The sequence below is a fragment of the Varroa destructor genome, unplaced genomic scaffold (assembly GCF_002443255.2).
Source record: "Varroa destructor unplaced genomic scaffold, Vdes_3.0 BEIS01000001.1, whole genome shotgun sequence".
In the NCBI taxonomy this organism is placed as follows: domain Eukaryota; kingdom Metazoa; phylum Arthropoda; class Arachnida; order Mesostigmata; family Varroidae; genus Varroa; species Varroa destructor.
Window position 1 is genome coordinate 23,610,425 of NW_019211454.1, and position 14,870 is coordinate 23,625,294.

General features: G+C 42.3%; 1 protein-coding gene across 3 annotated transcripts in view; it reads left to right on the forward strand.

Moving 5' to 3' along the window:
- Positions 1-12,344: 12,344 nt before the first annotated feature.
- Positions 12,345-14,870, forward strand: part of LOC111252879 (uncharacterized) — a 27,812-nt gene continuing 25,286 nt past the window's right edge. For 2 of the 3 annotated variants that reach the window (XM_022811465.2, XM_022811485.2), the window contains exons 1-2: positions 12,346-12,906; positions 13,399-14,153. In XM_022811465.2, the coding sequence (XP_022667200.1) occupies positions 13,493-14,153 (661 nt within the window). In that variant the 5' untranslated portion in view covers positions 12,346-12,906; positions 13,399-13,492. Of the gene's footprint in view, positions 12,907-13,398; positions 14,154-14,870 lie in introns of all 3 variants that reach the window. The other variant, XM_022811476.2, reaches the window with a different exon arrangement.

Below are 14,870 nucleotides of genomic sequence, written 5' to 3' on the forward strand. Positions count from 1 at the left end.
ACGATTTCGAACAAAAATTGAGAGCTTACATTTCCTATATTAACACATATATAGATATGGAGCACTGGATAGGAAGTCCGAACACTATTTCATCATTACGTTGTGTTTATGGTCAAAATTGTGCTCATTATCTCTTACTGTTTGTTGAGGCCTGTATAGGTACAGGAACATGGAACTCTGTCGGGTATCGGTCGTTGTTATGCAGATGATTCAGGCTGATGCATTCACAGCATCGTAATTTCTGGCTGGTTTTTATTTCTTTCGATTAGATCAGTTTATCTTAAGAAGTTAAATGTATATGTGATACGGTCATGGACTACAACGATGACAAGAAAGAAAAACTCGGATTGCCTTTACTTCGGTTCACAGACCTTCAGGTTTCGGCCTACTGCATTATGTCAGCAATATTCGAACTGTAACTAATTAAAGGGATGCATTAACGACGGGAGCCTGTAGATCTGAACACTAATTTGCTGACCTCCTCCTCAATCATATTAAGGACACAGGATTAGTTATGAATCTATTAATTTTTTTATACCGTTCTATCAGTCTTTTAGTCGTCGTAACGCATCTTTTTGGTCATATCTATAATCTACCGTTTAATAGCTGAACACTTAAGCGAATTAGCTACCGTCGATTCAATCGCGAATTGGCCGGCTTAAGAAGAAGGTTTTCGTTTTTAGAGGAAACCTTGCGTAGGTTTAGAGGCTATGTCGGACCGAGAATCAGTCAAGCGGTACGTGCGTGCGTGCGTTACTGTTGACGCCCTGATACTACGAACGGCATCAGTTATCTAGGGCAAGATGGTCAGCCATATTGGATTGTGCAGTGTGGAACAACAACAACAACAACCTATCTTTGAAAGGTTGAAGTTCGTTGTTGTTGTTGTTGTTGGGTGTAGTCATGATGGTAGCTTTGTGGGTAACGTGTTTGTCTACAAATTTTAGGGGCAAGTTGTCGTCTGGGTTCGAATTCGAGTGTAGTCAAACGTTGTTTCGTGACGACAAAATCTAAAGAAAACGTTATTTACTTCGTTTTTTTCTATTACACAAAACTATTATTACTGGGTACCAAATTATCGAACTGAGCGTTTTTCGTTCGTTCTTAAGTTACTCAAGGATGATCTTTATTTAGTCCTTTTTAGTTGCCCTGTTCTCAACGTCGAGAGGTGTCTATATAGAATCATAGAGGGGCAATATAGAAATTTTGCACGCAATTGTTAAACTGGAGAGTCAAATAGCTTTGTTGACCGACAAGATACTATTTATGTGAATCACTTAGATTATAAATAAATTTGCCTAAAGAATTACTTTTGAGCAACGGAAACAGCTCAATTGGCAGTGGAGCAACTGTTACCATACTATATTGCTTGCAAGGACCACTTCAAGTTGGTCCTTTCTATAAAATCAAAGTACCTTTCTATAAATTGTTTGGATTGACGGGAAGGGAAGACACACCGATCGACAACCGAAGCGACTTCGTAAATATAAACAGACAGAAAAAATACAGCTGCGGAAGGTAGGGACGTTCAATCGAGGAAAAAGATGGCCGGCCATTAACGAAATAGCGAGATCTTTTTCCATGCCGACGAAGAGTGAAGAAGGTGATAACCAGTTACTTTCTGCTTTGAGGCCACTCAAGTGAACTGCTGCCGTGGTCGCCGGAGCTTCATCAAATACAATGAAAAGTTCAATGGATACCGTTTAAACAAAATCACACGATTTGCTAGTTCTAGCCTAATGCGTACCCACTAACATTGTTCTATACCTACGCGGACGCTGTCGTCAGTGGCCTCAACTATAAATCCACCAATCAACCTCAACTTACTGCGTCGACTAACCTAAAAAGGAAAAAAAGACCAAAGAAAATCAACTCGACCCAATGTCAACGACGAATGTCAACGTATGCTGGCAAAATGACGAGGTTTGCAAGATTAAATTTGGCTTCTTTTTCTCAACACTCGAACAATTAATTGCAGTATATGCTGACCGGCTCGATAAACTGAATCGGATGGCCGCAAGACGACTTGTCGCTGTTGTGGTTGTTTTTTACTGATACGACGCTTTCCTTTCCGAAGGCGGGCGAATGGATAAAAGAAGGTTTGTCAGAACACCTTCCGTGTTGGGAGCTGGCGGTCAGCAGTGGGAATTCGCTCGATGGACGGGTAACATTGACGCGTATCGCCATCGACGGGACTACGGCGTACTGGTGGAAGCACCGCTTCAGCTACCGGACACAGTCTGCCTCTGTCTCTATTCGCAGAGAAGAGAGACGGAAGAGCCGGATTACCCCCGAAAAGTCAAAATGCTTACAAAAATTGCTTTTTTAAAAACATTAGGTAACGAAGGAGAAAACGCAATTTTTGGCTTTCACCGTAGGAACGTTTTTGACCAGTATAACTTTTCATATTGGTCAGTGCTGCGCTACACGCGCCTGCGAAACTTTAAAAAAAAAAACCAGTACGATTCAGATCCGTTGATATGTCTGCGAGTCAACAACCGAATTGCGCAAGAATATATACTATAAGATAAAAAGAAAAAAAGTATGGCCAGACAAGTTGTAAATAAACCTGTACAGACCCTTCTATAAGGTCTAGCTGTAACAGAGCGTGCCGGGAAACATCCGCGATTCGGCAATGTTTTTCCAAATGTTCCTATGGACGGGCAATTTTCTTTCAGGATCGAATTTGCCACGAGGGAAACGTCTAAAAGCCGCACAATAAAGGCGAAGACGCATGTTCTTCTTGCGTTACATTTCATGCACGGATTCAGTAGCGACATCTATAAGGTCCTAATGCCTAGAAAGGCAGTTTCAAAATTATATTGGAACATCGCATCTCCTTTAACTTGGGTTTGTTCTTCCATTTGCTGCTTCCATTCCAGCTGCTCTCTCTCTCTCCCCCTCTCCCTCTCTCTCTCTCAGTAACAGATGATGTAATAGGCATTGAAAATAATATTAAATTATGTGTCGGTGCTATTTGTATTTCTGTTACGTGTTGAGATATGGACGTATACAGTCTGTTGTTACAATAGCATCATAGCTTCATTGGCAGCCTTTAGACCCAAAGTTCAAGCAACTTTCCCACATCGTCCTAGCCGAATGACCCCCATTTTTCGTGTTACTTTTTTCTAGAGAAATCTTTTGTGATCCAAAGACTGACTGTTCGACGCGGCCGTTCACCAAAACAGATCATAACGTTTTATGGTTCGGATAGAATGTCGAGTCTTGTTTTTTCATTGTCCAAGCCAGAAGGTGTGACGGTTCTAAATTATACTACTGAAACTTGAAGTTGCTCTTACATTTACCTGAAACTAAATACGATGACATTTGATTTAAACTTGCTGAACATTAACTGGAGCAAAAAACAAGGAAAGGAAAATCCTTTTGCAACTGCAACGTATGACGTATTAGAAATTAAAGATAACTTGAGAACGGTCTCGAAAGAAGAAAGAAACTTCTGAAACATATGGAAACCATGATATAAACAATCTATAGATAATGATGATCGCAAGGGGAATCTTGCTCAGCTTTCTATATGTGATAAGGCCCAGTGCACTATAAAAGCACGTCCTGCTAGCGGGTCTAACGAGACGGGTTCTACTGGTTAGTATTTGCTATGCGATTCAGTAGACCCAGCTCGGATATTTCTACCGTATAATTCAATTTTTAATTCTGCTGATGTGGCAACGTAGGTCTCCGCCACACATTTTGAGCGGCGGTAACAAATAAAAATCGATTCTCAATCTGTTTGATGATAACTATTCAATGCAAACGTTTTTATACACTTGCACGCATAGATATATTCGGTAGATTATGGCTGACGTTGTTTGTGTGGCCGAATACTGTATACTATTACCAACGTGGATAATGGGTCTGTAATAACAAACGTACTTTTTAAACAAAAAAATAAGCGAACCAACTAGCGATCTGGACGGGAGCCACGGGAAACCCCTATGCCTTTATTCCTGTTTCAGCGAAAGACACAAGATGCTTTTGTATCTACTCAGACAACGTCAGGATCAGAGCAGCAGCAGCGCGAGCAAGACAACCTCGGCGACAATATCGCACTACGATACGACGATGGGACCGAATACTGGATTATTTGACAATTCTCGTCTTTTACATGCAATAGTTGTGGTATCATTTGCGCGGATTAGCAGTGATAACAGTAATAGAGGGCGCGAGTAGCGGCTTCGGCTATAACGATGGCGGATCTCCAGACGATTAAAATGGCGGTCGTCGTCATCTGCTAGCCAACAATAAGCCAATAAAGGAGGGGCACAAGTTCATTTTGCTTGTGTTACTACTGTTTTTACTAGTACCGTTCCAGAAATAGACAATGACAATATTGAATGCGAAAAAAATCTTCTTATCCCGCGATTACGCCTGAGAGCGACATTTTCTCTCTGTTTTTCCTTAAATTTTTTTTCATTTTCCGTTTGCATATATCATCATCTCTATATGTATATACATACAGGTCTCTTTCGAGCTGTTCTATCGATTTAGTGATTCTGTTTGGACTCATGAACTCTTCGTTCTATTGAATATTTTCAACCATTGACTATCGGTATCGCACGCACAATCTGTGGACGTGATTTTCACCTCCTATAATGGCTCGACCGTGTGATGACCGATGCCCACAAATAAACGAATAGACAGACCGATCGTATTGTGGTTAGCTAATAGAGAAATATAGATGGCGGAAAGTATCATAGACTTCATTGCGGTTTACTGTAGCGTTGCGCGAAGGATGTATTATCTGCACTTCGTGACGACGCTGGCTCGATCGGCGCCGGCGTACCAGCGGTTGGCTGGGATTACATTATTCAATATTTATTTACTGTAACATTTAAGTTGCATAGATTTTATTTTCATGTACCCGTAATGATAATTTTCATCTAATGCTTCCAATCACGGGAACTAAGGCGCTACACAAATAAACCTCAATCAATTCTGCCGTGACCGAACCTGAGCGAGTACAACATGACAATTGGATAAAGAAGCGCGTACGCTTCTCTTCCTGATCCTTAATGATTTTGGCTAGAATAAAGAAGGCCATACTTGCAGCCTATATTATTTTACTATTAGCTTAGGACATGAGTAATAATGTTGTTTTTTCTATTTCCCTCATCGTTTGGTTACTTCTATATGTTATTTGAAGCTGCTACCGCTTACCCATAAGGCTGTTATTACCTCGAGTTCTAGCTTGAGAGGTAGATGCTCTTGGCGTCTCTGCCACTTATTTCGTTTTGCTTTTGTCGAAGGCTATTTTGTGCCATCTATACCAAAACTCTATGTCTGCTCTATGGTATCCTACAATAGCTTTAAAGTAGTTTACAAACCTCAGTAATTGCATGTTGGATTGCACGCTGCCGTTGTTGGCCGTCCGGAGCTAACAAGGACCGCCTCATAGCTGTTCCGAAGGCAAATGAGCGCCAAAGCGTTCGTGAATTGGCCAAGAAGCGAAACTGCACCCGTGTGAATGTTTTCAAGCATTATCAATCTATGGGGTTTACCTAAAAATTAGGAGTCAGAATGCCCCTTAAACTGGGTGAAAAGTACAGACAATCACGGCTTCTCATCGTCTTTTGAGATTTCATTCAGCATAGGACACTAAGCAGCCATAATAATAATAATAGGTTCCTATATAGAATCGTTACGGATGACGAAGAATGCTATCTCCCTGTCCGTATGAAAAGGAAAGAAGTAGGTAGCTTCAGGAGATGTGTCTAAGCCTAAAGCTAGGCCAGGTTCCTAGCCTAAAAAGACCATAACATGCATTTATTAAGACTGGAAGAGTCTAATACATTTGGGCATGAAACGACCAACAATTATCAGTACTCGGCTAGATTGTATCAAGCGATCGATGCTAGCCAACAGATAAGAATCCAGAGACAAAGCAAATTCATCCTTTTCCATGGCCACTACAGGACGCCCGTCGCGAAGTTCGTTAGGGCGTCCTGCAGAAGGTTGAGTAGTAAGCTCTTTTACAAGAAGAAGAACTGCCACCTTTTTCCGATTGCTGATAAATGAGATTCGTAATAGTACGTCTCGAAAACTGTTTAGAACTCTTACATATCATACCTGCCAGATGGAATAAATAAGTCGCTTTGCAAGAAAAAACAGATTATGACTGATGAATGGCAACAACACATAGTAAACTATTCTTTCTTGGGTCAAAAATGCCAATAGTTATGTTTCAACTTAAGACCTAGAACGACCCTGCTTCCCGTTCAAGTATAATGCTTATTCCCCGGATTAAGGTTGGTGGAGCTTTCTCGAACATTTTAGAATTTTTTTGCCAAAATAAGGTAACGTCACGCCGCAAAAGCGGCTAGAAATGATGACTCGAAAGATAAAAGCCAGCGAGTTGGCGCTCCAATTGAAAGGGCCGTTCTATTAGATAAATGGTTTTTCCACCTTAATTCAGACCACTTCGCCATAAAGCGTTAACGTCCTAAAAAAATTCATGGCTTATGTTGAAAAGCTGTATTCAGGCCAAAAGTAACACACTATATTGTAAATACCGGCAAGTGATCACTAATAGCTAAACAGAGAGCCAGAGCTCACCCATGTCCACGCGTGTCTTTATTTGCGTTTTGAGATAGCAAGAGGCTGTTAGCGTTCCCTGCGGTAGTATGTTAGCCAAGAAGAACAGCCGAACGTTGTATGAATGTTGCGATGTTATGGAACACCAGTGCAGCGGTAGCAAAAGCGATACCCGCGTGGCCTGCTGCTAGCCGCAATCGTGAGTTGCCATTGGGCGCCGGCCAGCGTAGATCTCGAGATCACTCTTTGAGGTCACGTGTCGAGCAGTTTCTCGAAATAGTTCTCCTTTTCGGCAGGACGACAACGATTAAGATGATGATGATAGCTATAGCTTATCCTGGGCACGTGTCACTCGAACTGCAGAAGCCGTCGCTGGCCGGCGGGAGCAGGCCAGCTAGGCTACTGTTGCTTTTATCTAAAAGAGGAACAGCGGCCGCTTAGGGCCAGTGAAGTGCCTGACAGACACCCTCTTCACTTTCCGCCCCAGTGGTGAGATACGGTGAGCTGCAATGGTTTATAACATCTGCTGAGCACTTCTGTAATTATTGCCTACAACAACTCTATTGATGAATGAACGATATACTGGGATGTCGAAGCAGTTATGCCACCCAATTTAGGTCCACCAACACCTGTATACGCCTATCGAATGAAAATATAACAAATCAACGTGCATGAACTCTGTAAGCACGCTCCCTTATTGGGAAAGACCGAGCAGAAGAACGCATCACGCTATAAAAGCACGATCTGATAATTGGTTACAAAATATAAATTTTTAACTATAATATGACCGAATAGTTTTGCTTTCATTTCAATTTAGCGAAGATTTGCTTCGTACGGTTTATTAGCAGGCGCGTCACAGTCATCAACAATTTCAATGCCATCTAAGGAAGCTCAAGGTGTGAAGACCCGAACTATGTTTCAAAGGGGAAGGATTGAACTCTCTCAACTCAATGCACAATTCTAAATGATACGAGTATCGATCGTATTTTATGACTAACGGTTTCGCAGTCTAGCGCAGCATTTACTTCTCCCACGAGTTTATGCCTTCGTGATCGTCTAAAAAAGTCTTGATAATAATCACATGTATCACTAGGCTATATTTACTCTATATCAGCATTTATCTTGGCCTAGATGGGATTGCAGCGCCATGTGTTCCTAAAGTTACTGTGCCGTATTGTTGAAAAGCGATAATCTTCAAGCAGCCGCACGACCTTTCCGTCGAGGCCTTGATGGGTTGGTGTTCGTGGACTTTCTATCCCTTGCTTACAAAATTGTGCCAACATGTATATATGTGTATATTAGCGATACACTTACCGACATTTATGGATACACACTATCGTCAATGGATGCCTATGCCGGCTGGACTCAAATCCGTGTATTCGTATGTGCCACCGCTGAGACTAATTGATTCCATTTCGCGTGTCGCGGGCATGTCGAATTATTCGGCCCAAGAAGGGGGAGGCCGGGTCTGTGGAATAGCATGAGACAGCAGTCAAAGAATCAGTTCAGGGTGTTTTCTGCTATCTCGTGCTCTGTTGCTGCAGTGCCTCCGAGGTCTCTAGAGTCTTGAGTTTAGTAGGAACGAAGCGTTGGATTCTTGCGGAGATCTGCTTGTGTGGGGATGTCTTGGTGTAGCTAATTTTGACAAGCACTCATAGGATATGCACCACCTCGCTTCCGATAGTGGACCGTGTGGAGAGTATAGCAGCGCCATACAATTGGGCACAAAACTGCTAGAATCATTATTTAAGGATTGTTATATAATAGATTGCCATTAATTGCTGGCATCGTAGTATCGATGGCATTTCGGCTAGGAACCAGACGGAATTGAACCTTATTTGCGTATTTTATTGCGGATGCATTGAGGATATGTTTTCATAGCCTTTCTACTACAACAAATGAAATAGTTTATGGACACTTGGGCCGAACATTGATTCGTAAATGCTGATCGCACAAAGACAGCCACACATGTCTGCGGATACAATTACATATTATAGAAATATAAGGCTTTCCAGTTCGTAGGACTCTGAACCTTAGGCGAGGAGCCGCCCGTAGTACATCTCAATGCAATTTCATAAGTCGTACATAAGTCCCTCTGGCGATATTTAGTTTAGGTAACATAGAATGAAAAGACCTCTAACCATAAACAATAAGACACCTAAATGTTGTCGAAAAAAAAATATATATATATATAATAAGCTTAGTAATTGAAACTGCTGTAAAGGTAAGGCCTCTTTAAACTTTTATTCAAGACATCGCCATTAGCTCCTTGATCCACTCCCACATTCATCGTATATCTCTATGAACAAACGACTCCCTTTCTAGGGTTCGAGTCAAGCTTCGAGAGAGAGCATTGTCGTTTGGGTAAATGTGCGACACTAGCTCTCTTAGCTAGCCCGCTTGCGAAGAATAGCGGGGCTTCAAGAAGGGGACCGGGCAAAACAACCTCGTGAATACGTTGCCAGGCAAAAGTGCTTTGTGTTCGGAATCATTCACTGGGTATACTTCCCACCCGAGTTCTCCCTCCCGTGAACAAACGAGGTCTATCGACAAGGGGTGTGGACTTTATTAATGCCTTTAAGCGCTTGCTCCAGCGTCTCTCGGAGTAAATGGCAGCGGGGGAGCTACTATCGGATAGAACGAGAGTCAAGATTGTCTCTGGACTCCTGCGTCCACTCAGTCGGCGTTTAGCGAAAGGCCACCGCTATACAAGTTCTAGCACATGTAGCGAAAAGCTCTGATTCTCTCAGCCTAACGCTCTCAGAAACAGGTGAACGGCAATCAGCGAGGGGAACAATATAGATCATCTTATTGCTGTGTTTAATTCAAGTTGCCCCATTCAAATAGAACGCAAATAATCAGAATATCTCTTTAGTTTGTTTCTATTATATTCTTGTTTCATCGTACGTTTCATTATACAGCTTCTCACGGAGCTATTTAAAAATAACTGTAGCCAAATTAAGTTTCAAGTACCAAAATTAACTTTAATTATATCAGTAGAGGCAATATTGATCCGTTTGGAATTCGAGCGATCTGAACCAGTATTAGCCGGTATAGCTTTAACTGTTTCGACTATAGTCTGTGATATTGGCCGCCTCGGTTTTCCTTTTGGAATTTTCCTTGCTCATAAATTGGATGCACTCGGACCTTCTGAAGTCCATACATGAAAAAGTTGTATTTTGATCAGGCAATGGATCGCTTCGAACGATGGATGAATGTACACTTATCTTTAGCTTTATCTGAATTCACTTCAATGATTCAAGTTAATCTTATCGTAAACATATACAACAATAGCACATGTTTTTTAAATTTGCGAACAAAAACTTCAAAATTTGATTTATACAGGACAACGAAATGCACCGCAACCTAAGCGACCGATGATCCGGCGGGCCAAACTGTGTCGCCCTCCACTACGATAAGTAATCAACACCCAGGGCAGAAACTTTGGATGGTCGATATTTGACAGACAAACCAAATGCCAAAAAGCTTTTATTATGCATGTGTAAAGGGTTTGCCCTTTTCAAATGTGCGTGCTATATTTATTGGGCTATGTGCCGACATACTGACCCAATACTGGAAGATTAATTAATTCGGGTGAATTAGATTAGAAGAAGAAGATTACAGCAAATAACAAACTTAGACTAATTTAAAGTCGGATGCCAAAAACGTACAGTAGACATTTATCATTACGTGTTATTTAGACATTATCGTCATATAGTTTTCCATTTCTCTAGCACGCGTTTAGCAAACCAAAACTTGTATTTGCTTAATATGCAAGAAGCTCCTATCTACGTCATACAGATCCTGGATAGATACGATCTTACTTGGTCAGATAGATTGATTCCCGTACGAAATTAACCATTAGCGTCCGGCAGTTACGGCTTGATAAAATTAGTACTTATCGCTAATTATCATTACAAAGAGACCGTGGTCGAATTAAAGGGTTCTTTAATTATTCTGTAGATTGCCAAAAGATCGAAGTAGTTCGTCAATAGACCTGCAAAGCCAGACTATCTAGAAATTGACTCCTTGGTCTCACTCCTAAATTATATATATGCATCGTATACCACTGTTCTTTGACGCTCTGTTAATGAGTCGCCTATCCATCTGTTCCTGTACCCATGATAGCTTCGTCTGCTAACCTTAGGGGAAGGTTCGAACCTGGGAGCCAGTTGTCTGATAGAATGCTTAATGGCGACCCCTCAGCACATAATGCGTGCCTGCACGTGCGTGTGTCTTGCTTTACGGAAAAGAAGAGATACAAATGGGAAGTATCAAACATCCACCGCTCTCCATTACAGATATTATAGATAAGTGTTATTTTTTTTGTCAAATCAGAGGTCTATACAAGGATAAATTGGGTCGTCCAAGTTTGATTTAGATTCGCGAATCAGCTCTGCTAGTTACGCGCTTTAGCGCACTCCTTGTGGCACGTGGTTAAATTCGGTTCGGGCGGCTGAACATATCGCCTTCTTCCGAGGCTGGACCGGCCTAGTACTAGGTCGCGAACTGGAGTCGCGAATCTATGACTATTGCCAATAGAAGTTTGAAGGACAAGTTGTTAGATAGGGAAACTGTTTGCTGTTATTAGTCCTGAAATGTTAGTGGCAGTGATAGTTGATTTTTAAAGATCCCTTTTAATAATTAGCCTTTGTTGACACTATGTATATAGTTAAAGTGAAATATCAAATAGGAGCCTCGCAGGTATTCAATACTTCGTTACCATTGTGTGCAATCGTCTCGCATAAATCGGTCCAATGTTTAGCACAAGCGTTGATTCAGTAGCAAAAGTAGATGAGCAACGAGAAAGAGAGGGGGTAGAGGGGATCGTAGAAAAAACTGCTTGTTAACATCGGTAGATGTAGATAAATATTGTTTCGTGATACCACTGCAGATACATCCACATCCTTATGCAAAAAGCACGTAATAAACAAAATACATATAGATATACATAGTTGTGCCATTGCTATTGGCAATTATTACCAGGTATTGATAAATGCGTGTATGTTTTCGAAAGGCAGACATTAAGATAAACTAAAGACAACTTGACGATACGCTTTATCGACAGATCGAACCAAAGACGCCGTGATAGAATAATGAGGTTACTCCCGGTCCATTTTGGTGTTTTATGCAGCTGTAACAGTGTACGTAGCTGCAGCTGACTATTATTGCGGCCTACGCGGTGGCTGCCGTCGCTTGTTCTGACTGGGGCATAATCAGATGCTTGTAATGGCTGCGCTTGATGATACCACTATCTCGGCTTGTCTGTTCGTCTGTCTACGTATTGTTGATGCGGTTGTCCGGCTGGCGACCCGCACTGCCTTCGCCATCAGCGACAACGTTGCCTGCTCAAATTCGCTGCCGTTTGATGCACAAAATATTCGCAGCGCCGTCCCAATGCTGCTGCTGTTACTCGAAACGACTTTTCGAGATCTGAGAACTGTTCTTTATCTAGATGTGTCTATTCGGTCTTCGTTCTACAGTGCTTGACCCTTGTTTTCTTGGCATATTGTCCTAAAGTTAAAGCAGAGTCTCCCGACAAGACCTTCTGTAGCCACTAGAAATCCGCTGTAACCTCTTCTCGCCAGTGGCAACGATAATAGAGTCTCCCTCTTGCGTAGCGTCGACGCAAACTGCCTGTACCCACTTCTAGCCAAGACGCTGCAACAAGCGAGTTTGCCCCCATGCCGCTAGGGGGCGCGAAGGGCGGAGCTAAAAGTCCCGCCCAGTGGCGCCCTCTCCTGGGCCGTCGAAACGGACGACGTCAAAGCGAGCGGTTGAATTGCGGCCAACCAGTGATTTTGGTATAGGACGGACGAGCGGCATCTCTCGGACTTCGACGAAGACGTCAACGAGTCGTAGTCACTGTATTAGTATCACATTGTACGTGCTTTGCCTTGTTATTGCCTATGTTTTTCTGTGAAAATCAATTGTGTCATGATTGCCAGCGACTAGTGTTGAGATGTGTAACATTGGTGGGAATGATATATGATTATACAGTAGCCCCAAGATGGAGCGGCCGATCCCGGGGTGGTACGACATTAAGCCTGATTTCTACTGGTAACAGCATTACTTTGTCGTTACATTTACATTCCTTAAGTTTGCGTAGAATAGAATACAACATTAATGAATACAGCTTTCGAACAGTTTAGCGAGCTCAGCTCATGCAGTATAAGAGTGTAGGTGCAATCAATTTTTGGAGGTAGTGACCAATCGAAGAGGTCACAGTTAGGGCGATGTGCAATTTTAGCTATTGAAATGGAAGCTTAAAAGTGCTTGAAGTACCTTGGTGCGCGCAGAGGAATATAACGTAAAACACAGTCATCGATAGTCAACGTCGAGGCTACTGAAAGCGAGGTGTGTGGCGATACTTCAATATCCACTTTCCAACTGATAGTTCAATATAGATGTGTAAAATTTATGAAAACAGTTGCAGCTAGCAGTCCTACATTTTCTTTGCAGTATAACGAAAGGTGATTAGGTAGAATTTATTACTCTTATACTATATCGAAAGTAAACGATGGCTTGTTTCTGTTGTACTTGGTAAACAAGAAAAAACATCACCCGACTTCTTTTCGCTTTTGTTTAGTTGAGTGGAATCGATATAATGTGGATAGACGTTTCATATTTTTTTGGACCTTACTAAGTAATAAAGGAAAATCTGCTAGTCCAAGTGACTTACCGCACTCTATATGGTTTATGGCTAGCAGACAATCGCAAGAAAAAATATTTCACGAATAGAAAGAACAGCATTAATTTAAAAATGATTCAGCGAAGTGTACCTTCATTTTACGTAAGCACTATTTTAAGGCGATAAGTCCATTTTATCAAGACGTATATTTTTTGTAGCCTTATTTCCAGGAAGAATATTTGCGTGCATCATTGTTTCACGTGACACTTTTCGTGATCTCCAGCGACCAAAGAAAAGCAGCGCAGTTCCAACATGGTGATTCTATCTGGTGGCGGAACGAGCCATTCGCAGACATCGACTGATTTTTCGATGAATTCACGACGATCTCCAGCCTCTCGACCCCAATCGCCGTCTGCTTCGATGGCTACACACGCACCTTTCCTTATCCGCAACCTCATCACCTCACCGCACAACTCCAACTCTCGTGTACCCCCCCTGTCACCAGCAGTACCAGCAGCAATTGATCCGGACGCAGTTGGTCAGAGTCACCGGAGACGTACTTACGGCATAAATAGCCAGCAGTTATTGTTCACTACGCATCCAGCGGCTTTACCCGCCACCGCTTACGCTAATCCAGCGACTGCTCTAGCTAATGCGCTTGTCTCTAATCAAGCCGCTTTGACCTCCCCAGCGAATCCGTTGAGCCCAGGCGGCAATAACGCCCTTAGCGATGCTCATCAGAGGCTATTTGAGCAACAGCGACAAGCAATAGCAGCTGTACAACTTCTATGGAACGCTGCACATTGCGGCCTCAGTGCTCAGCTACAGATGGCCAGTAGAGGTGTCGGAGAAGGCACCGCTGGTGGCCCATGTCCGGACGGAATCGGAACAATTGGATTAGCCGCGGGCATCGTAGCTTTGAAGTCGTCGACGTCCGACGGACAGCCTCCGGCTAGACCAGAATCCACTGAAGGTAAATTCAACTTCTCCTCTTATCTAACCACTAACTACCTGTATTATGTAAGCTTATTTCATCATCAAGAGTCGGCTTTATCTATGAAAGATATGAAAGATAATATCGACGCAGGCTACCTACTGTCTCAAGCGAAGGTACCTATTGGGCTACTAGAAGCGAATATGACGGACTTTAAAATCCAATATCTTTTGAACTATGTGCCACCAGCAGACGAAATTTGGCTGGCAAATACTCCACTCTTCTAAGGCCCTGTGCGTGAAAACATCACGCTCATATGGTACTATGAGATAGCCGAATATAAAACAATGAGTACGGCCCAGTATTTCGGCTTCTTCAAATTGTTGGCACGACAATCGAGAGCGCGCAGTCTGGTTGCCTATTAGTAATGCCAGACCGCATCGCCGTGCCTGGTTTACTTTCTGGATTGAACAAAGGGAACATACAACATTCGCCTTAACCCGCCTATTGTCCCGATCTAAGTCTGTGTAATTACGAGGCTTTCCCTGCCTCAAGAAGAATAACTAGCAAGTATATCCCACAATTGATTTGTTTCCAGAAGCCATAGATAAAGAAATTACATATAGGAACGCGAACATCATAAATGAGAAATGAAAGGGAGCACCTTTAACACAATTTAAGAGGTCGTTATTCCAACCCAAATAGTTCAAAAGTTATTCAGCTTCAGGGTTCGCTACCTTTTGTATACCTTTATAT